The sequence below is a fragment of the Carassius gibelio genome, chromosome A14 (genome assembly GCF_023724105.1).
Source record: "Carassius gibelio isolate Cgi1373 ecotype wild population from Czech Republic chromosome A14, carGib1.2-hapl.c, whole genome shotgun sequence".
Taxonomy (NCBI): domain Eukaryota; kingdom Metazoa; phylum Chordata; class Actinopteri; order Cypriniformes; family Cyprinidae; genus Carassius; species Carassius gibelio.
In genome coordinates, this window is record NC_068384.1 from 9,757,978 (window position 1) to 9,781,962 (window position 23,985).

Genomic DNA, 23,985 nt, shown 5'->3' on the forward strand with positions numbered 1-23,985 from the left:
AGACTATTTTAGACTTTATTTAAAGTAGAGAACTTTGAATCAAAATAATGCTGGTTAATCAAACAAGTGTTTACTGACATCAATGTTGACAAATGCATGTAATTTTAAAGGAATATTAAAAGAGATTGACAAAAAGCAGTGGAGCCAGAGGGATATTGAGAAACCACTCTCATTTTATTCAAGACACAGCTAGATTAAAAAGTGTAGTCTCTAATTAAATAGACATCAAATGTAAACCACAGAAGAGAAGGTGAAAAAAATATTTATATATATTTACACATCAAGACTGGAAGATTTCTTCTAGATCGTACTTTGTTTTACCTATGTTTACTTGATATATATATATATATATATATATATATATATATATATATATATATATATATATATATATATATATATATATATATACTCAATAAAAAAACAATACCCAGTCATTATTTATATGTACATGTAAATTACAGTCATCGATTTTTATTTGTATTTTTGTTGCTGCTGGTTATTATGAATAATTTTAATAATATTAAAGAGCAGCTATTTAGATATGAAATTTAGGAATTTCATAATATATCAAAGGTTTAAGGAAAATTTAAGTAGAGACATGAGACATGTTACATGAGAAATCACATTCCAATCTCCTTTTTTTTCTTGTAACATTGTAAACTCATACTAATTTATTTTATTGGGTTCCTTAGATGAAAGAATGTAAGTAGGTCATTTAAAACTGATAATGATAATGATTATTGCTATTCCATACACAAGACTATTGCATCTGAGGGGCTGGGTCCTTAATGTCCTTAAATGATGCACAGTAGTTGTGTCTATTACATATTGAAAAGCAAGTCCTTGATGGTCATGACCAGATCAATGAATGTGGGCCGCTCCTCTGGTCTCTACAACAAAAAACACAAAAAGAGAGAGAGAGAGTAGGCAAACTCTTTAATTATTTGACTTTTGTCATGTTTACACTGACAACATGTTTCAACATAGTATAAAACTGTGTACCTCGTGCCAACAGATGTTCATAATGGAATAAACTTTCTCATTGGCCAGTTGTGGGCGGTAAAGCCGATGACCTGCAGTAATTTTCTCTACTATCTCTGTGTTGTTCCACCGATCGTATGGCATTCTGCCCAAAGTGTATACCTCCCACATCAAAACACCTGTCAGACAAACAATATAAGAGGAAATGAAACCATGATTTTGACAGAAGGTAAAGTTCTGCTGGAAATGCAGTGGTGACGCACCAAATGCCCAGATATCTGACTTGCTGCTGAACTTGCAGAAAAGGAGGACTTCAGGAGGTGACCAGCGAACTGGAAACTTTGAACCTACGGAGCTGGTGTATTCATCATCCAGAACATACCTGCAAGAAAAGCAGTCATTTTTATATAATAAGTCAGTGTATAGTAGTAGTAAGTTGTTCAAACACTGTTCTGGGCCATGCATAAAATTACCTGGACAATCCAAAATCAGTCACTTTAATGGTTCCATTTGAGTCTACTAAACAATTCCTGGCAGCCTATGAGCAAAAAATACAAATAAATTAAAATGACACATTTTACTGGTAAAATATCTCTTCCAGTTGGCAAGGAAGATTTTTGTGTCACACAAACCAGGTCTCTGTGGATGTACTGATTGGCCTCCAAGTAGGCCATGCCCTCGCTGACATCTTTACACATCTCAAGGAGCAGAATACTCGATGGGTGCTGCAGAACATCCCGTAAGTAATTCAGCAGACATCCATTGGCGAGATATTCTGTGACTATGTAGATGGGCCTTTGTTTTGTGCAGACGCCATAGAGTTGCACCAGGTTTCCGTGACACAGTTTCCTAGTGTGGTACAGCAGAAAATAATAAATTATAGGCATAAACATGATTGAAACAAATCAGAAATACAGTAAAAATGTAGTAATATTGTGAAATATTACAACAGTTTACTAACATTTCTGTTTGAATGTATTTTAAAATGTTGTGGCAAGGTTGAATTATCGGCAGCCATTCCTAAAGTCTTCAGTGTCACATAATCCTTCAAAAATCCTTCTAATATTAATTAATCTAATAATTTGGTGCCCAAGAAACACTTCTTATTATGATCAATGCTGAAAAAAAGTCATGCTACCCAATTTGTGGAAACCATGGCTCAATGTTTCAGGATTATTTGATGAATAGAAAGGTCAAAAGATCAGCATTTATGTGAACACTTCCTGTTTTTTTTTTGTTTTGTTTTTTTTACTGACACTTTTTTTTTTCAACAATAGTGTATACTTACATCATGACCTTGGCCTCTTCGATGAAGTCATCTTCTGACATTGAGCCCTCTTTAACCATTTTGATGGCCACGTCATGACGGCCTTGCCATTTACCATATTTTACCACTCCAAACTGACCATTACCAAGCTCTCTGATAAATGTAAGCTGACGAGGATCGATCTCCCAACTTCCTGTAATGAAAAGTAGGAGACGAGGGCAATTTTAGCACACACTTTTAATCAAACCCATTTAGAGGGAACTGCCAGAAGCATACAGGCAAATATTTGCATTAAAATTTTTACATATGTGCATTTGGCAGATGCATTTATCACAAAACAACTAACACTGCATTCAAGGTATGCATTTTATCAGTTCATGCATTCCCTGGGAATCGAACCCATGATCATGACCAAACCCATGACAAATATAAACTCACCATAACCCAGACCAGCCGTACAGGGAGCATTCCGAGCCCGATCTGACACAATGTATTTTAGTCTGCTCACCAGACCTGAAACATATTTGATTTAATGAAATACTTTTACACCCATTTTACAGCCATTGTGTATTCACATGCAAGCGGTTAAGGTGAGATTTACCTGCTGCATTATGCTGGTGGTAATTAATAAGTTCTGGGATACTGCTGAAGTTGTGCTTCTCCGCTAAATAGAACTGGCCTTCTGCGGTGACGCATATGTTGTAGTGTCTGCAGCTGCCAGCAGTCTCCCTGGAGAGAGACAAGAAATGAAGTTCTCACAATAACTTAGGTTTCAATTGATATCTTCAATTGGTCTCACAGAAAACTTGAGAGACGAACAACACAGTGCCGTGACAATTTACACAGTGGGAAACCTGACCTGATAGGACTTATTCTAGTTTTGCATAGAGATTTACATCTCTCTTCCGTAGGGTCAGTTTTCCACTTTCATTTTGATAATTTAACTGTGAAACAAATGTATAACTTGATCAGACTCACCCACCAGCCTTGGTGAACACAGAGACAGTGTATTTTCCAGTGAATCTGCCAGAGTCTCTCACCAAAAAACCACCATCTTTATTCTATTGTATATTAAACAGATATATAGAGTTAATTCAGGTCGGAAGTGTCAAAAATCATATATATATATATATATATATATATATATATATATATATATAAAACACACACACAGACACACAAAGAAACATAGATGCTTTTTTATAATCAAAGTGTTTATATACAGATTTTTATTTATTTATTTGTTTTGTGGATAAATTACATTGGGATTACAACCATGGCTCTATACTTACTTCTGTTCTCAGCAAATTCTCTGCCTGGCTGCGGTTTATGTTCTTACAGTACCAACTACAAGATAGAAAAACTGTTAAAATGTGGTTGAACTGTTTCTAAGGTTTAAAAAGTGTTCACCTTCTCAAACTAGCATAGACAGTAGTTGTCCATAATCTTGAATGAATACTTACTCATATTTCTCCAATCCGTTTAAGGCCTGAGCAATGTAGTTACTTGGGATGTATCCTTCATTTCTGTAAACAGTATAGGATATCAGTAATGCTTTTCATATCTGAAAGAACACAGCCCTGATTGCACAGCTAGTTCCACGTGACTAACTTTCGCCCACAGCCTCTAAAAGTTTCCCCAGATATGCAAATAATTCAACTTTGTTTTTATCAAATACATTCTCCAGTTGCACATTTAGACTATCTTAATGTCTACAATATATAGATCAAGCATTACTAATCATATGCTTAATCATTTTGCAGTCTCTTACCCATATTTATCTCTAGCTTTAAACCAATTGGGATCGCTGATTTCTAAGAGTGTGTATTCCTCATCCTTTCTCAGCTCCAAGTCTTGGGGAGTCATTGGTGCATACTCATATTCAGCTACAACAGTCATGCCCACACTGAAGTCTGGTGTGATCATGGGAGGCTGGGGGGGCAGAGGCCTGGGCGGCTTTTCCTAAAGCAGGAGAGTAACATAGATCAGTTTGACAGAGTAAATCGGATGGTATGTGATGCATATATTGTCAGGGATTGGATAGATTGGTAACTGACCTCCTCGGGTGTTGGTGGGAGAGGCTTCCTGAAATCACGATTCTTCGACCCCCTTTTGGAAAACCCTTTGAAGAAGGGTAAGAGACATTTATTGAAGAAATGCAAATGCTTTTTAAGTAGCATTAACTCTCAAATACTGTGCCATACTTAAGTGTTGAAATGATGAATTAATGATACCTTTGTTGAATAGCGATGGAAATTTTAAAGAATCATGTGCCATTAACAATACTTTTTGCACTTTTAGAGAATATATGTTTGAAAAAAAGACAATTCCATTTTGCAAAATTAGGATGTTAATAAATACACTTTAGAAAAAACACACACAAAGCAAACAGGTTTGGAGGGTGAGTAAATCGAGACTACCCCGTTAACAATAGATTAAACAACAAAAACAAACCACAAAAATGTAGTAACATACTTTTACATAATACAACTCACAAAACACAGTAAAGTCCATTGTCAAAAAAGAACCGATTCATCAAAGTAATTTGTCCAGGAAACAGACTACGCAGATTGCAGTTATTATTTTTGAATCGCTTAAAAGAACCGACTCACACAGCTCACCAGACCCATCCATTCAGAAGTTAGTCCAAATTTGTTATATGTTTTTGAATCACCAATAATAATTAGCTTGCAAGAGTCATTCATTGGGAATCGGAATGGACTGGTCACGCTGAGAAGTTTTTCTTTGTAGCTATATTCAGTGTGTGTTCCATCAAACATATATTGGAGGTAACAATGTGAGAGAACGTATGACATTTCAGAAAACTCAAATAATGAGAACGGAAATGAAAGGAACCAAATTTATTTTCACACTTAATATAACAGACCTCCATTTTTGGCCTCCAGCACCATGCAGCCCATTGCCTGCTTCATCTCCTGCTGGCAACACTTCCATATCCCATCCTCCCAGAAGCACGGGTGATACTTCTGCATAAGGTCCTTGTTGGATTGCACCACTTAAAGACAGGTACATTGGAAGTAATTTACATTGAATCATCACTGTGTTTTGCATAGGACTTGTATGGTGTGTTATGGGAAGCATTTATACTTGTCTTCTTATCTTTCCTCTAATGTTAGCCCACATACAGTAGGCTTGTTAATTTGAATGGAATTTGTGATAATGACTTAAAACACATACTGACCATTTTTTAACTCGTTTATCCATTGCTTGCGAATTTGATCCGACTTAGCAAATACATAAAGAGGACCTTCATCATAGATTATCTGTGAGAGGGAAGAAAAATACATCACAATAAAACGCTATATATATGACGTTGGCCTATAGATGGATCAACTTTTGCATTTCAAAGTAATCTACTATTGCCAAATGTTTCCTCTTTCTTTTGAAGTTTCATTTATTGGACAGTTTACAGTTTCTTTTTAGAAAGTTTCGAAGTTTGTTCATATTTTCAATGCAAGTAATGTTATGTAAAGATTTATAAATACATATAGCTCACAATTTAAAAGTGTTAATTGTTTGAGAAACTGAAAACCACAAATTTTTACTGTTTGATGTATTCATTTGCTGGTGCCCTTTCTTTTTGACAGTTGTCTTAGGATGGAAAACTCAAAGTAAAAAACAATATACAATGCTTTTATCAGTCTGACAGTTTTACAGTGCCAGCACCTGTTTGTTAACATTTTTATAAGTTTTGTTGTTCCTTTGATTTTAGGCTTTGAAGAGGAAAGGTTTCACTTCTGCTTCATTACTCTCAGCTTCTTTTCATGGTTGAAAGCCTGAGCAGTTTCTTCTTGCACTCTATCAGCCCAATCAGACATATTTCTACTAGCCTAAGTGATCTTGTTAGCCTATACTTACTAGTCAGCTAATGTTGAAACTTAGATACAGAGACACAGACTTCACTTCAACTTCACTTCAGCTCAACTTGAAAACTAAGACATGATGATGTACTGTACAATATATTAATGAGAGAAGTGGAAGTAACATGATAACTGTAAATATTGTACACCAACAATGCATAATAAATTGTTTAGAATTTTTCAAAAAGATCAAAGTTGAGTGTGTTCCCATTGAATTGGTGGAGAGGTATGATTTTGCTGAGACCCACCTGAAATGGATAAAGTCGGTCAGGAGGTGCGCTGTCTTCTGGTAAAACAACCTCCACACATCTGATCTTTTCAGTGTCCACATAACCTTTCAGGCCTTTCCTCTTCTAAACAGTCAGTAGGAGGATTATGTTATTAAAAGATCAAAATCACAAAATATTGGAAAAAATTGTAAAGTATTGGAAATAACTTGTAATAGCAGTTTATATATATTAAAGGGTTAGTTTACCCAATAATCAAAATTATGTCATTAATAACTCACCCTCATGTTGTTTATCTTCGGAACACAGTTTAAGATATTTTAGATTTAGTCTGAGAGCTCTCTGTCCCTCCATTGAAGCTGTGTGTACGGTATACTGTCCATGTCCAGAAAGGTAAGAAAACATCATCAAAGTAGTCCATGTGACATCATAGGGTCAGTTAAAAAAATTTGAATCATTGAAAATACATTTTGGTCTAAAAATAGCAAAAACTATGACTTTATTCAGTATTGTTTTCTCTTCCGGTCTGTTGTGAGATTTCAAAACACATCCAATTTAGTGATATCCGGTTCGCAAACGAATCACTCGATGTAACCGGATCTTCTTGAACCAGTTCACCAAATCGAACTGAATCGTTTGAAACGGTTCACGTCTCCAATACGCATTAATCCACAAATGAATGAAGCTGTTAATTTTTTTTATGTGTAATGTGTAAAATAAACCAATATCCCGGAATAATTCATTTACTCAAACGGTACACTGACTGAATTGCTGTGAAGAGAGAACTGAAGATGAACACCGAGCTGAGCCAGATAACGACCAAAGACTGACTCGTTCTCGAGTCAAGAACCGTTTCTGTCAGACGTGTCTGATGCGAGAACCGTGGAGCTGATGATACTGCGCATGTGTGATTCAGCGTGAAGCAGACCGACACACAGAGCGTCTGAACTGAACTGATTCTTTTGGCGATTGATTCTGAACTGATTCTGTGCTATTGTTATGAGCGCGGGTAAACCGAAGGCTTGAATCAAGGGCAATCATCTCAAATGACATCATTACGTTGAGCGCAAAAGAACCGGTAAACCGTTTTCTTCAACCGGTTTATTGAATCGAACTGTCCGAAGAGCTACTGGTGATCCGAAAACCGATGCAACCGGTTCTTGACTCGAGAACGAGTCACCCTATTGTTCGTTATCTAGCTTGGCTCGTGTTCATCTTCATTTCTCTCTTCACAGCAGTTCAGTCAGTGTACTGTTTGAGTACATGCATTACTCTGGGATATTGGTTTGTTTGAACTCAGAGGGAGTGTCAGCCACATTAAAAAAGTTAACAGCTTAAGTCATTTGTGGATTAATGATTATTGGAGATGCGAAACGTTTTAAACGATTCAGTTCGATTTGGTGAACTGGTTCAAGAAGATCTGGTTACATCGAATGATTCGTTCGTGAACATGATATCACTAAATCGCATGTGTTTTGAAATCTCACAACAGACCGGAAGCGAAGACAATACTGAATAAAGTCGTAGGTTTTGCCATTTTTGGACCAACTTTTTTTCCGATGCTTCAAAAAATTCCAACTGACCCTCTGATGTCACATGGACTACTTTGATGATGTTTTTCTTACCTTTCTGGACATGGACAGTATACCGTACACACAGCTTCAATGGAGGGACTGAGAGCTCTCGGACTAAATCTAAAATATCTTAAACTGTGTTCTGAAGATGAACGGAGGTCTTACGGGTTTGGAACGACATGAGGGTGAGTTATTAATGACAGTATTTTGGGGTGAACTAACCCTTTAAAGTAATGATGTAACACGGAGCAACAGATCTTTTCTTTGTATTGTGATGTACATTTGGGTGAAGTGGATTATCAGAGAAAAAAAACAGTAGGACGGGGACTTTATTCTATCCATCAGGTTTTGATTGGACAGATGCAGATCTAAATGAGAGCTTGCAGTTGATTGTAGGAAATGGGCAGGGTTTAAGTAGATACATTTTTTTGAGAAATTAGAAACACATGCATGGCCAAATTATTCACTATAAGTTCAATAAAATACATTTAGACAATAGGGTGAATTTCTAATTCATGCCGACTTTAATGAATGCCTGTATCTATGTTATTTTCCCAACATCTACTGTTAAGCTAAGAAAATGTCAAATTCATTCATACCCCTTTTTCAGCATCATAGTCGTAGTAGGATATCTTGTCCTGCGTGAGTACAAACAGCCTTTCTTTGAAGTTTAAAGGTGAGGTCTTCTTTTTCTGCTGGGACCGTTTTACAAAAATCTCCTCCAGAATGCTGTCTGGCATGTTCTTTTTTATCTGATGTGTACTAGAAGACAACCTTACATGTTAAACATGTTACATGTTTGATTTTGTTAGTTAACTTTGAGTGACTGGTTCGGGACTGAACTCTACATTGATATTGTTAAATATGGCATTCCTCTTTATGTTTAAAAAAAAAGCTGAAGGGAAATGATTTTTATATCCCCTGTAGTAAAACCAACTTCTATATCGAAATGTTAGTATCTAATGGTAGCGTGTTATGCTACATCCAGTTTTCCAACAGGTCTGATCTGGTCTAATGCTGAATATGGATCCATGCGGCTTTGCCTGATTAGGAATGGTTTGCATGAGTCCTGCTGTCAGTGTCAATGACGTCCTTTGTTGCCAATGTTTCCTCCTGTAGATCATCTGTTTCCTTTGAACACTTCTTCCTGCTCTTGTATATGATGTGAACCCACAACCTCACTCACCCTTTCTCTGCATATTAGCATCTCCCCATGTATCTTCACTATTTACATACCAAAACTGAATGTTCAAATCTTACTACCGAAAAGGCCTTAAAGGCCAAGAGGTCTAACGAACAATATCTTATCCAATAATCATACTGTAGGTTGAAATATATATGTAAACAATATTAAAAAAAAAGAAAAAAAAAAATTGGCCAAACAACACAAGGCCCCCACTGAATCCAGATAATTTATGAGAAAGAATGTGTTGAAGGGAAAAAAAACATTTGTTAATCATTTAATGACTTTGTCAATGAATACAGCTTTTAGGTTTGTCTCTACAATACAAACCTAATGTTACTTCACACATTTACATGAATCAGTAAAGATTAGCTTACTAGGTCCCCTGTTTTTTGCTCAATATCTTCTTAATATACAAATACCTTTCTTGTTTTCTGATTAAAATGTAAATATTAAAATACACGTTTTACTCCAGAGAAGCATTTGCTTAAGTTACCTGTATCTCAGTGTCCTTTAAAATACCATCTCAGTTAGTTCTGTTCCTCTTTACTTTCAGTGCCTCCGCAATAAGCTTCTCTCACATAGTCATTAAATGCTGAGTCGTCTGTGTTCTGTGGTAGAGAAACTGAACAGCCTATTTTAAACACCATGCAAGCATTTCCTGGTTTCTTCTTCTGCTACCAATGCCACTTGTGAACACCTTTAATAGCTTGTCGCAAAAAGTTCAACATGAAAACTGTGACAAGTATTAACATTATCGGCACAGTATATTGCGACTGTCACTGCCATTTCCTAAACATACACTTTTAAACACCAGGATGATAATGGTGTGGCTGTGGTATATCAGGACTGTTTTAGCAGCCTTGTTTACCATGAAAGCTCGACAGCTCATTCAAAGGGTAATGACTTATAAGACTTGACACAGGGAAGTTGCATCAATGTTGTACTGTGAGACAAAGGAAGGGGAAACACAGTTCGTATCGGCATCAGTAAGCAGTACGAGTCAGATAATTACTGTTAAGGTTGTCTCTGTTTCACATCAGGGTTTCTTTCCAGGCAGATGTTGCACAAATGTAACAATTTGTTGATATATCAAATACTACCATAATGAAGAGCAAAACTTCCTATGATACTTAGTGGCAGGGCAGGTAGGTCTAAACCTTAGGCCAAATCTTAAAACATTGTAGTTGTTTATGTCAAATAATGTGGGTGTGACTGTTTTAAGCATGAAATAACTCATGCACACCCATTAATATACTCCCTGTGGTTAACAGATTATATAGTTGCTTAAATATTTGACTATTTGTGTTCATTGAAAGTAATGTTGAGCAACTGGAACCTTCTAGAGTGTCCTGTGTCTGTGTAAGGTTCCTGGATGATAATTATGTGAGTATCACTCATGTTTGGAGGTAGTGAACTCGGCAAAAGTTAGTCTGCCGCGTTAGACCACAATTTATCTATACCTCTGTGGTTTCTTACAAATGCATTTTTTTTCTCACTTGGCTAATATAAAGTCAAATGCAACAGTGCAAATATGTATTTCAGTATGTTAAGCAATATAATTCTTATTTTTAATTGTGCATAACTGAAGAGTAAGTTTTAACAAAGGAAAATCTAGAATAATATTTTCAACTTTAGTGTCAAACAGGAGTTAGCCTCCTAAATGCCACAGATGATGAGGAATATTACAGTAAATGTTATTCGATGGAATTTGAATTTGCATTACTTCACTGGGATCCACCAAAATGGACTCTTTTCATTGTGTGATGTACAAATGCAAAGCACTTTTTTCTGATTGTATCTTGTTGTGCATCCAGTCTTACAAACGTAATGTATACAAAGGTGTGTGTAGGAGTATGGACATTTGTTTAAATATTTATACAAGATCCAGTGTTAAAACAGGACTACAATCACCATAAACACTGAAGAGGACAGTTCCCTCATATTATCAGAATAATTATTGTTAAATATGAGTTTTTAATGTCAGATTTCAAAACTTTTAAATGTATTCCATACATATCTTCCATGTTAGGTTACAATTCTAAAACACTGAACATTCTGGCTGAAAGAGGTGACATTGCTGCAGAATGTGTCTCGAAACTGAAAACTGTCTTATTCTTGTTCTTTTTGAAGCATCTGCTACATGAACTATAAATGCACTCTATATGTGACACTATTGAGTAAGTTAAATGAAAGTGTGAAGTAGACAAACCAGTGGAGAGGACAGTTTTCATGTGCAAATAGTTTCACTGTATGTTCATTATAAATTAATGCATATACACATAGACCCTTATTTCTCCCTTCTATGAGCCAGATTTGTATTTAGCATCAATCTAATCCAGTACAGCACTTTATGCAATTTATTAACAAATAATTAGTCATTTTATTGTAATAATCATATATTATTTTACTTATGCATTCTTATTTTTGTACATACATGTCTTTATGTTTGCTATTGTTAATATAACGTTGTCTATTTTGTGTTGTTTGTAGATAGTTTTACAAAATTTAATAAAAATAAAATGTCAAATGTTGGCATATTGATTTACCTGCATAACTGTAAATCAGGATGGCAAAACCGCATTTGTACAGACCAGAAACAGGAGCTTAAATTGATTAGTTTAGCCATTTATCATGGAGTCTCTCTTTCTCACTGTCACATTGTTAAAATCTCTATATAGCATGTTCCCATCTAGTAAATAACTTAAATTGTTTGCTTCATTTTGTCCCTTTGTATCTTTTAAGCAACAGCATTATTCTACGTCACAGCTAATGGCAAATTACACTCTTAGTCCTTGACAGGGGATCCCCAGTCTTAAGTTATTAAAGAAATCTTACCTGAGGTCTGTTTCTTTCCGCTGTGACCTGGCACCACGATGAAACCAGTCTGACTGAGTGCAGGCTATTAAATTGTACTGTGAATGTGCTCAGCAGTGGTCAAAGCTCCACCCAACCACAGGACTCTTGTTACTCAGTTCCCCTTTTGCTTCCTGCTCATTTTCATACTGTCGTTCATGCATAGCTACTGTTAACAGTTTCACGCAACCTGGTAATACTCACATTTGCTGCCTGCAACTGACCTATTCTTACAGGTCAGTTTGGTATATTGTTTGAGAAGGCTGAATGTTTTTAATCCAAAGCCTACTCTACTCTTTTGATAAATATGACCATTACAGATGGTTTCTCAGTTGTTGTAGCACCAATTAAACCAACAAAATATAAAAACTTAATACACAACATTTGGATGTGATCAGTGTTGTTACGAATAAAATCAGTTTATTTACCTAATCAAAGGTTTGATTTCAGTGGACACCCTATTCATGCTTTCACATGCCAACCACTCCAATAAAACCCAAATACAAATACATTACTTACAAAATATGTAAAATGATGCAAAATTTAACAATGCCCAGATGGTTACTGGTTCAATTCATGTGACGAATGAAACCACTGACCAACAACGTAAACGAGTCATGTACCTCCAAAACAGATGATGGCGCTACTGCAATCTATTCAACAATGACTTTTTTTCTTTTTTTTAATAATACATGTCATAGTGAATCATATTTGTTATAACTTATATTCATGACTCACTGTTATTAAAACAAACTCATAATTGAAAAGGCATTGTGCTACATTAATTAATTATATATATATATATATATATATATATATATATATATATATATATATATATATATATAATTAATTAATATATATATATGAGTCATTCTACGAAACGGGTGCCATTTCCATGTTGCAGTTTTCCAAATTTTCATGAAGAACAAACTTTTTTTTCTTTTTCTTACAACTTTACAGATATGTTAATCCTCCAAAAAACATATTTTCCCACCTCAGGCACAAAATCCTTAATAATATTATGCTTTTTATTCAGGCAAGGGAGTCTTTCTTGTACCACCCCATCACGGACAATATGTATGCCAGTAGAGTAGTAAAACAAGAAATTTATTTTTTTAAATCTAATGTTTTCCTAATAGTAAAATGTCCCTTTTTTGGAAGCCATCAATAGAAAGTCTGTAAGTTAATCATTTTTTTTTTTATTCTTAGTTTTTTATCTTGAAAAATGAATTTGACATTTCAATGGCCTCATTGTTTGTACTAAAAAAACGAATACACTTAAAAAATACCAATAAAGTTACATTTATTTGATTAGTTCAAACAACAACAACATCATTCAACATTAATTTTTGTAAAATTTCACTTATTTTACATACAATTGTAACAAAATGACCCTGTGACGGGGTGGTAACTGATGTCACGGAGTGGTTCACTGTGACAGGGTGGTATGAACAATGCGTTTATCTATATGATATGCTTGTTTTAAACTTTATACAACTGGGGAGGGAAACATTAAACTTAGAAATTTAATGGAAAACATTGGTGATGCTCTGAAAAAAAAAAAGAGCATCATATCAGTGACAGGGAGAGTCGCATCCACACATCCCTCTGTATTTCCATGTGGCGGGATGTCACAGGCTGTGGTGTTTGAATGATTTCAAGCACACCATCGAAGAGATACCAGAGGAAGTCATCTCTTGGAGGCCAGAAGAACCTATTGGCTCCAACACGGTGCATACACTTTACAAGGGCATGTGTTTCATCTGTTTCCATGATGATCCCAGGATAAAGGTCATTATCATATTTAAGCACGCACCACTTCCCAATGAGAACTTCACTATCCCAAGCAATTGCTTCTGTTTGCACCCTTTGGAGTGTTTTGTTAAAAGAGAAATGCTGTGTGGTGAAGCACTGACATCTTAGCTGGTTTTGCGTGGAGCACATGTAACTAACTTCCCTGTAAAGGATTTTTTTGAGTGAGTGATAGAGATAGTGATTGAGTGACAGTGAGTGAGTTAAATAGATTGAGTGAGTGTAAGACATAGTGAGTAATAAGTGTTTGAGTGATATAGTGAGTGAGTGAATGAACAAAACAGGGTTAAGTTAACAGAAGAAAAAAAAATGATTAGCCTATATTAGAATCCTTGATTTCCACACATTCAAATGGGAAGCAGAACCAACCCGTCACATCCCCTACCACCACGTCACAATAAAACATGTGACGGGGTGGTAAATTTCAGCCCAAAATGGCCGCAGATCTCCCATGTGGTCAAGTTCCTCACCTAGCATACATGCATTCTATCTGAAATATATATATTTTTGCATTAACAATGTAAAATAAAAAATAAAAATCAGTTTTCCCTTTCTATTTTGCGTGACGGGGTGGTTGGTTTAAGCTTGACGGAACCTTCCTAACATGAAAAATCAACAAATAAAGATTGCAGAGGAATGTCAGTACTTGCCTGCTTTTGTTCTTGGCGGCAAAGAAGGCTACAATGATGTCACTTCCGCCCTCTGATGTCATTTAAAGCAACAGTACATTATTTATAGATAAAACAAGTTAGTGTGACGGGGTGGTAAATCAAACTGAGGGACGCACACAAATAACAAAATATTTACAAAAAATAAGGTTTATTTTGAATAAAATATATCTTATGTGAAAAGGGACATGCACAAAATCCTGAAAATAATAAATGTTTAAAAAAAATACATAACTTATTTGGTGATATTTTAGATGAAAATGTCATATTGGTCAACAAGGACATGTGAACTTGGCTATGAACTAAAACAAAATGATTAAAATGATTTGTATGTTAGTATGTTAGTAGTATGTTATTCTTTAAAAAATATATTTTTTATCATATATCATGTTAACAAGAACACTTGAATGAATACATTTAAGCTTTGTAAACACATTTTGGGACATGTTTGTGCCTTATGCATCTCATCAAATGTTGCGGACCCAAAGGGCACCCGTTTCGTAGAATGACTCATATATATATATATATATATATACATACATATACATATACATATACATATACATATACATACACACACACACACAGTTATATTTTAATTTTCTGAGATACTGAATTTGTGATTTTCCTTAGTTGTCAGTTATAATCATCAAAATTAAAAGAAATAAACATTTGAAATATATCAGTCTGTGTGTAATGAATGAATATAATATGCAAGTTTCACTTTTTGAATGGAATTAATAAAATAAATCAACTTAATGATAATTAGATTAATAGATAATTTGATGATAATTCGAATATCATCAAAAAGTTGATTTTATTAATTCCATTCAAAAAGTGAAACTTGCATATTATATTCATTCATTCATTCATTCCACACAGACTGATATATTTCAAATGTTTATTTCTTTTAATTTTGAGGATTATAACTGACAACTAAGGAAAATCACAAATTCAGTATCTCAGAAAATTAAAATATAACTTAAGACCAATACAAAGAAAGGATTCTTAGAAATCTTGGCCAACTGAAAAGTATGAACATGAAAAGTATGAGCATGTACAGCACTCGATACTTAGTTGGGGATCTTTTTGCCTGAATTACTGCAGCAATGCGGCGTGGCATGGAGTCGATCAGTCTGTGGCACTGCTCAGGTGTTATGAGAGCCCAGGTTGCTCTGATAGTGGCCTTCAGCTCTTCTGCATTGTTGGATCTAGCATATCACATTTTACCTTTCCCAATACCCCATAGATTTTCTATGGGGTTAAGGTCAGGCGAGTTTGTTGGCCAATTAAGAACAGGGATACCATGGTCCTTAAACCAGGTCCTGGAAGCTTTGACACTGTGTGCAGGTGCCAAGTCCTGTTGGAAAATGAAATCTGTATCTCCATAAAGTTGGTCAGCAGCAGGAAGCATGAAGTGCTCTAAAACTTCCTGGTATATGGCTGTGTTGACCTTGGACCTCAGAAAACACAGTGGACCAACACCAGCAGCTGACACGACACCGCAAACCCATAACTGACTGTCGATACTTAACACTAGACCTCAAGCAATGTGGATTGTGTGCCTCTCCACTCTTCCTCCAGACTCTGGGACCCTGATTTCCAAAGGAAATGCAAAATTTACTTTCATCAGAGAACATAACTTTGGACTACTCAGCAGCAGTCCAGTCCTTTTTGAAGAGAGACGCTTATGACGCTGTCTGTTGTTCAAGAGTGGCTTGACACAAGGAATCCGACAGCTGAAACCCATTTCTTGCATACATCTTTGTATAGTGGTTCTTGAAGCACTGACTCCAGCTGCAGGTTATCCCTAATGCTTGTAGAAAAAAAAGTGTACATCTTTTCCTTCCCTTTGCCTCTCTTTTAATGTACTTCGACACAGAGCTCTGTGAACAGACAGCCTCTTTTGCAATGACCTTTTGTGTCTTGCCCTCCTTGTGCAAGGTGTCAATTGTCGTCTTTTAGACAACCGTCAATTCATTCTTCCCCACGATTGTGTAGCCAATAGAACTAGACTGAGAAACCATTTAAAGGCTTAGCAGGTGTTTTGAGTTAATTAACTGATTAGAGTGTGGCACCAGGTGTCTTCAATATTGAACCTTTTCACAATATTCTTATTTCCTGAGATACTGACTTTGGGATTTTCCTTAGTTGCCAGTTGTAAACATAAAAATTAAAAGAATTAAACATTTGAAATATATCAGTCTGTGTGTAATGAATTAATATAATACACAAGTTTCACTTTTTGAATGGAATTAGTGAAATAAACCAGCTTTTTGATGATATTCTAGTTATATGACCAGCACCTGTATATATCATTAAATGTTTTGTACTCGTTTGTGTCTATTTATCAAGATTAATTTCATTTCCACCACAGAATGTTTTCAAACACTATATAATTTGACATTTGTTGCTACAGAAAATCTTGTTATTGGTCAACTTGTGTTTAATGCCAATCTGAACAGTGTTTGTAAGAACAGGAGAAAGAGACTGAAGGGATGTATACATGAAATACAGCTTCAAAAGCATATTGATAAATAATGAGTGTAATGTGTCACATTGGGTCACATTATAGTAATGCAAAAGTAGCACGGATGCTTTATTTGATTTCAGATCAATTATATTCATTTCAGAACAAGACATAAGCTGCCAAATCTGTCAAATTCCTGAGGGTCTTTATGCATGTTAAAATAAGTTGTTTGGCAGTGCAACCTTTAAACACATTGAAAGTCTTCACTGTGAAGTGGACAGTTGATGGATGAATGTCATATGTTTCTGTAATACAATACACATTTAGTGAAATAAAAACATAGGTAATACAGGTGTGTAAAGTATGAACTAATTTCTTAGAGTTATAGTGCTTTGTGAAAGTTTTATGTACAGCAAAATTATATGTTACTACACTTTTTGAATATTTATTCCTCAGCACTTAAAAATAATAAACATAAAATACTATATATATATATATATATATATATATATATATATATATATATATATATATATATATATATATATATATATACTACAGCATTATTTAAAAGGAAAAAAAAGGTATTAACAAAAATATCATTAAGTTTAACTCTTAATTAGTGCAATAATACATTTCCCATTTCTTTGAAAAGTTTTGCTTTCCAAGTCATGTCAAAGGGTGTCATGAGGACTGCTCTTGATAGGGCTGACAGTGAGAAGTGTTGTGCCTGTAGGATTGACTTGTACCATCACCTCTGAAAACAAATTCTGGACACCTATTTCCTTGTACACAGGCAGGATCTGTGTTACATTGCACTTTGGGTTGCAGAGCTGCCAACTAGGCAGCATCGCTACAGAAATGATGAATCTGCGTGGACCACCAATCTCCTGTCTATTCATCACTGCCACGGCCAGCCTGTTGCCTGACAAGGGTCGTTCCCACACCTCAAAATTGTCACCCTGTGAACAAGATAAATATATTCCAGCTTGCTGACACGTACTGTAATGAAACAAAGGATAGGTTAAGACCGTCATTTGGAACTAAGTTGGGCTAAGATACTTTACCTTTAAGGTGCGATAGCCCTGCTTGCCCAGAGGATCCTGGTTGATGGCAATGATCTGTTTGTTTTGCAGCAGTTCTTTGGCTTTAGGACAAATGTTTCGCAGGTCGTTGGACATCAGAAGTGGGGCAGCCATGATAGCCCACAAGGCCATCTGAGTCTGCTGCTGATCGTGGCTCAGGCCGAAGTTCCCTATGATTAGCTTGAGGCGTCATAACCAGAAATATGATAAGATTAAAATCCATTCACATTAAGCTAATTTTAAATTACCCAGTGTGAACTTGCGATTTGAGAGTAAAATGATCAGATGAGATGCTTTATACCATGTCGGGATCATTCCATCCACCTGGTCCTGCCACAGGGACCAGGATCTTCTGATGATCAGCTGTCCAGTCCAGGATGCTCTTCACACTGCTCCACTGGTCGTAAATGTCTTCATAGCTACGCCAGTGGTTACAGGTCTTGCCAATTGCCTGATAGTCAGGCTGAAATATAAAATACACAAAACATATTTTAACTAAGCAACATTCAAGAGAACTATTTGTACTTTATAAACAATTTGTTTCCGAATTTTAAGTGAAGGGATAGTACACCCAAAAATGAACATTCGGTCATTATTTACTTACCCATATTCTTCTGCTAAACACAACAGAAATATTTGTTTGTGTGCTAATAATACTCCGCACCAAAACATTCACTCTCGCTTCCATTGTACAACCAAAAATACAATGCAGGTCAAAGGGATTTGAAAATGTTTGGTTACCAACATTGTTCTAAATATCTTTTTGTCTTTAAGAGTGAATGTTTTGGTGCAGAGTATTACACACCACACACACACACATTTTTCTGTGTTCAGCAGGTTTGGAACAACATAATGGTGAAAGAATATTACATTTTAGATGAACTATTCCTTTAACATAGCCATGTTGAATACGTCTCACCTGTTGATGTTGCCACTCATATAATGGCCATCCACAGGTGTAAACAATACTTCTGCCTGTCTGGTTTAGAGCTCTCGACATGTTTGTATAACCTGGGAAACATCAAAATAATGTAAAGCATTTCTTAGCAAAACTCAGCAAATCAAAACGTATCAGCATACTGCTGAGACTTGCATATTCACCTACCTTCTCCCAGTTGATGCCAGTCAGGCATGAAGCATCCATCGAATTTTAAAAGATCCACACCCCAGTCTGCAAACGTTTTAGCATCAATGTCATAGTAGCCCAAACTCCCAGGATAGCCTTCACATGTTCTTGTGCCAGAATCTGCATATATTCCCAGCTTCAGCCCTTTAGCATGGACCTTAGAGTACAATAAAACTTAAATATTCATTACAAGTGATATTACATTGGAACAGAATGTCGTTTTATTGTGATATCAGCACGACAACAGTAGGGGGCGCTATATAACTGACAAAAAGATTTGGAGAAGCCAAAATTATGACATATTTCTAAATGACAACAAAATATAATTTCTCAGTACTGTTATTGTTTGATGAAATGTTAAGTGTGTACTAATTTACATCTGAAATGAAAACACTTTCATTAAAGGAACAAAATGTACTGTACATAATCTTTTTTTCTTCTGCCATCGAACACAAAAATGAATTATTCAGTTACTCATTGACATTATTTAATTTAGTAATTATTTTAAATGTAATTTGGTAATTTAACTATTTATTTAATTTAGTAATTATTAAAAATATGTTTAACTGATTTAAATTATTAAATAAATTATTTATTTATTAACATTATTAATGATTAAAATATTTATATGGTTATTTTAATAATATGATTTACTATAGGTAAATTTAATTACTATTAATATATTTATCAAATTATTAGCAAAATATCCATCTTGCTTCTTTCCATACAGATAGTAACCAGAGCTATCAAGCCATTTTCTAAGATCACATGTTAGCTTTGTGTGAGGAATCCGTAAATTATTTTATTTTGCACTTAATATCATAAGGTATTCACATGACATGAGGGCTAGTACATGATGACAGAATTGTTTGGGAGAACAATCCTTTAAATTCTAGGCAATGCCACACATGAGCAAGCCTTTCGTGATGCCAACATATACTCACATAATCTGCCAGTTTTTTGATTCCACTAGGAAACCTCTTGGGGTCAGCCTGTAGACGCCCCTGGGCGTCCCTCCTGTGTGAGGTCCAGCAATCATCAATGCACACAAACTCATATCCAGCATCCTTCCATCCTTCTTTTACCATCACATCTGCCATCTCCATGAACAGCTCCTCTCTGCCAGGACACACAAGGGCATGAGGAACAGGGCATCATGGTCGAACATCTGTCCACTGCACAGGGCAGATTGTCTGTGTGTGCAAGTGTGAAAAACAGCACTATACAAGACCCAAAAACGCCCTTTGCCCTCTTGCACACAGTATGAGAAGATCTCTATGTATGAAGAGAGAGACGCACGCTTTAGCAGTCACTGATTCAGGTGTATAGTTTTCTTCATCGCACGCTTTAGCAGTCACTGATTCAGGTGTATAGTTTTCTTCTTCATCATTCTCTTACTTACCATGCCATTTTCTAATCTGACCATTTTCTGCATGAAACGTTTTATGTAACTAGATTTTTGTAATTTTGACTCTATATACAACCATTTAGATTCTTATCCATACAACGTTTATTAGCATCACAGAAACATTTTTTAAATCCTAGTGGAAGCAAAAATTATTTTTTGAATATGGATTTAGTTTAGTTTAGTTTTGTTGTTTCAGTCTCCAGGTCACGCGCTCACCTAATGCAGTTCTGAGGATCCGCGTCACAGTCGATGTTGCACATGAATCTCTCCCAGTGTAACCAGCCCATGGTGGGAGTTAAAGCCAGACCATTGTCCAGCGCCGAAGCTGGGACTAATGAAGACATAAACCAGATTAAGACTATATTTGAGACACTCATGTTTGTGCAGATGAATCAATGACTGAATCTGGGGCAACAAGTTGTTTCACTTCCGTGTTCACAGCATATCAGGCAGGCGCAAACATGCGCGCTCTTTGATCAGTGACGTCACGCGCACGCTCCAGTCAAAACAAATCCTAATCGTATCGTATGTATGATTTTACTGGCTGTATTTGTTGTTGATAGTGTTTTGTCTGGTAACGTTACATACTATGAGAAATGTATACATATGCGCGATTATGTGAGTAATTATGTGAGTAATTCCCCTTAGTGGGGAAGTCGTGGCCTTAATGGTTAGAGGGTTGGACTCCCAATCGAAGGGTTGTGAGTTCTAGTCTCGGGCCGGACGGAATTGTGGGTGGGGGGAGTGCATGTACAGTTCTCTCTCCACCTTCAATACCATGACTTAGGTGCCCTTGAGCAAGGCACTGAACCCCCAACTGCTCCCCGGGCGCTGCAGCATAAATGGCTGCCCACTGCTCCGGGTGTGTGCTCACAGTGTGTGTGTGTGTGTGTTCACTGCTCTGTGTGTGTGCATTTCGGATGGGTTAAATGCAGAGCACAAATTCTGAGTATGGGTCACCATACTTGGCTGAATGTCACTTCACTTTATTGTACGCATTTCATCTGGACAGTGTAACGGTAACGTCCGTTTCCACGTGTTTCAAACTCGTGCAGTGTGCACTTTTGGGATGTGTTATTGTAAAGTCTTATTGGGTTGCTTTTGGGTTGTGTTATTGTAAAGCTAAAAACATTTACGGTTTTTATTGTGGAAATCTCATATATATATATATATATATATATATATATATATATATATATATATATATATATATATATATATATATATATATATATATATATTGCATTTCTTTCCAAGCTTGGGCGTTAGGTAGAAATATAGACTGAAATGCTATTCACTCTGTGATTCACTCAGTCTTACCATAGTTTTATGCTGTGCACCTCCTCTTCTGATTTTGTTGAGTGCATTGAAAAGGTTGGCAGTTATAAAAGACAAAACTGACTGATCCTTATTACAGCGATAGCAGTTTAGAGTGAATACTTTACATCTTTGCTAATTTATTTTTCCAGCTATAATTTACCTTAATTTTTTTCACTGTAATCAGATTTTCAAAAAGATATAGTTGTAGGAAAATAAAGATCTCTTGCAGAATGCACTTGTTATAGCATCTATGCAAAATGTATCACACAGTCCATAATCTGGCATGCCTTTAATATGAAATTCTGCATTTTTCAGTTTTGGGGAAACAAAGTCTGACCCTTTTTCCAGATGTCAAGAGTATAGGGCAGCAGTAATATCAACCTAAATGTTGTACCAAGTGGAGCAAGCATGGTAAAAACTATTTATCACTCACAGTAGTTTCTATCAAAGCCAAAGCAATGGTTCAAAGGCCTCCAAATGTCAGAGCTCAATTTTTCTTGGGCTTCTTGATGGATGGACCAGTCAGTGGGTCTGGTAACAAAACTGGTTTCAGTAGTGTGGCAGGATCCGGGTTTGCAACAGTGATAGATTCTCCCATTTTTTTGATGTTTGTTGTATTGCTTGGAAGCAACTGCCTATCTCCACCTCAGCTGTGTTTTTCAAAGGATGGATTGTGGTGGTCCACAGCCCGCTCATTTCTTCCTGGTGCACAAATGCCTATCCATCACATTCCATTTAGCCACTGTGCCATTTAATTGAACAGGTTGTCACCTCTGGCTTATGTATAGACATTTAATAAAATCACAGATAAAAATGGAAAGGAGTCAGGGATACCAGGAGGGATTGGTGGGAGGCTTTCCAGTCTGGTTTGTCATTTATTATCGTTTGTAAGATCACTTACCAGGATCTTTTGATAAAACAACCCGCCACAACTTTAGCAGATGAAATATATTTGATTTATTATGTTTGGGTGTTGAGAGCACTGGGAATTCCTAATTACCTTTTCAATGGCCTTTCCTGTGAATTTGTAATATTTCACTGCTTGTTAAGCCATTAGTCTGGATGGAGCTGGTTATATCAAACTAATATTGGAAGGTGGTTGCAATACCACCCCCCTCCGTAGTGCTCCTCTCCTTTATTAAGATGCCTGTCAAATGTGCAACTTGAGAAATTAATGTGTAACTTGAGAAATTATGGTCTTAATTATAATCTTAGTGTTGGGTTGCTTTGAAAAAAGTTTTCCAATAAATGTTTTGTTTTTTATTACTCTCAAACATAATTAACAATGATCTCATAGCAACTCCTTCATCTAGGAGTATGCAAGGCTGCGGTAAGAGAGCTTTAGTGTATTTTGAAAAAATCGATTTTAATATTGTGATCAATACATGATCCTGCTTGCAGTCCTCTAAAGCACTGTGGAGTGAGTGAAATGACCTTCTTGAACGGCATGATTACTACACTATAATAGTGTGGCCTTTTACAAACTTCTTTCTGTAAATGTATTGCTGCTTATTTGCTAAAAGTTTAGCTCTTTGTTGCATCACTTATATAATGTAGCTTTGTCTTAAAGGGATAGCTCACCCAAAAATGAAAATTCAGTCATTTACTCACTTCCATGTCATTGGGCCAAAAAGAGTGGAAACATCTTTCAAAATATCTTCAGTTTGGAACAATATGAGGGGGAATCAATGATGACAGAATTTTCATTTTTGGGGTAGAATAATTCCCTAATAGGTTTACTTACAGATTTGTTAAAATTTTCTTTTTAAATAAGGTAATTCTGTATTTAATAATGTCTATCCAATTTCCAAATTTCCATTTTTATTTTATTTATTTTACTATGTTTAAGATGGGTATCTTTTCTTTTAGGATGGACCTCTTTAATGAAAATTGAAATTATAAACGCCATACTAAATGACCACAAAATAATCCTTCAGTTTATTGGTTTCTTAGACAATGGCCAATGCAAAATTTTTGAGAAAGTGTGAATTCCTCTCACCCCTGTCATGCAAAGATTTACACGGCACAGTTGACTTGTTAGATCAAATTGCCTAATCCAGGCTTCAGCATTCTGATGCTTTTCTCTTGTGCACTCCATTACTGATTGTCCATTACACGAAA

At 35.8% G+C, this 23,985-nt stretch overlaps 2 protein-coding genes across 3 annotated transcripts; both read right to left on the reverse strand.

Moving 5' to 3' along the window:
* Positions 1-353: 353 nt before the first annotated feature.
* LOC128027459 (tyrosine-protein kinase BTK) lies at positions 354-12,063 on the reverse strand. 2 transcript variants are annotated; one of them, XM_052615087.1, is made up of 19 exons: positions 11,955-12,003; positions 9,613-9,741; positions 8,533-8,695; positions 6,381-6,485; positions 5,454-5,535; positions 5,139-5,267; positions 4,309-4,373; positions 4,023-4,213; positions 3,715-3,777; positions 3,544-3,598; positions 3,230-3,312; positions 2,853-2,980; positions 2,690-2,764; positions 2,273-2,444; positions 1,617-1,833; positions 1,458-1,522; positions 1,248-1,366; positions 1,006-1,163; positions 354-893 (listed from the first exon to the last, which is right to left on the reverse strand). In XM_052615087.1, exons 3-19 carry the CDS (start codon positions 8,671-8,673, stop codon positions 825-827), a joined length of 1,917 nt encoding a protein of 638 aa, XP_052471047.1. In that variant the 5' UTR covers positions 8,674-8,695; positions 9,613-9,741; positions 11,955-12,003; the 3' UTR covers positions 354-824. The 2 variants fall into 2 exon arrangements, with proteins under 2 accessions (XP_052471047.1, XP_052471046.1); XM_052615086.1 differs by lacking the exon at positions 9,613-9,741 and having other exon boundaries at positions 11,955-12,063.
* A 4,951-nt stretch (positions 12,064-17,014) lies between these two features.
* On the reverse strand, positions 17,015-21,006 carry LOC128027729 (alpha-galactosidase A). Its single transcript, XM_052615551.1, has 7 exons — positions 20,761-21,006; positions 20,081-20,255; positions 19,116-19,293; positions 18,930-19,021; positions 18,312-18,473; positions 17,993-18,190; positions 17,015-17,887 (listed from the first exon to the last, which is right to left on the reverse strand). Exons 1-7 carry the CDS (start codon positions 20,919-20,921, stop codon positions 17,600-17,602), a joined length of 1,254 nt encoding a protein of 417 aa, XP_052471511.1. The 5' UTR covers positions 20,922-21,006; the 3' UTR covers positions 17,015-17,599.
* Between the last annotated feature and the right edge of the window lie 2,979 nt (positions 21,007-23,985).

Bases quoted from the DNA above. Each gene is read 5' to 3' on its own strand.
- LOC128027459 (XM_052615086.1), bottom strand. From the start codon at position 8,673: ATGCCAGACAGCATTCTGGAGGAGATTTTTGTAAAACGGTCCCAGCAG. The intron at 2,445-2,689 runs GTGAGTTTATAT...TTTTCATTACAG, and splicing joins TACGGCTGGTCTGGGTTATG to GAAGTTGGGAGATCGATCCT. The intron at 1,834-2,272 runs GTAAGTATACAC...GTACCACACTAG, and splicing joins GAAGAGGCCAAGGTCATGAT to GAAACTGTGTCACGGAAACC.
- LOC128027729 (XM_052615551.1), bottom strand. From the start codon at position 20,921: ATGAGTGTCTCAAATATAGTCTTAATCTGGTTTATGTCTTCATTAGTC. The intron at 20,256-20,760 runs GTGAGCGCGTGA...GTGTCCTGGCAG, and splicing joins GATCCTCAGAACTGCATTAG to AGAGGAGCTGTTCATGGAGA. The intron at 18,474-18,929 runs GTGAGACGTATT...TTTATATTTCAG, and splicing joins ATGAGTGGCAACATCAACAG to CCTGACTATCAGGCAATTGG.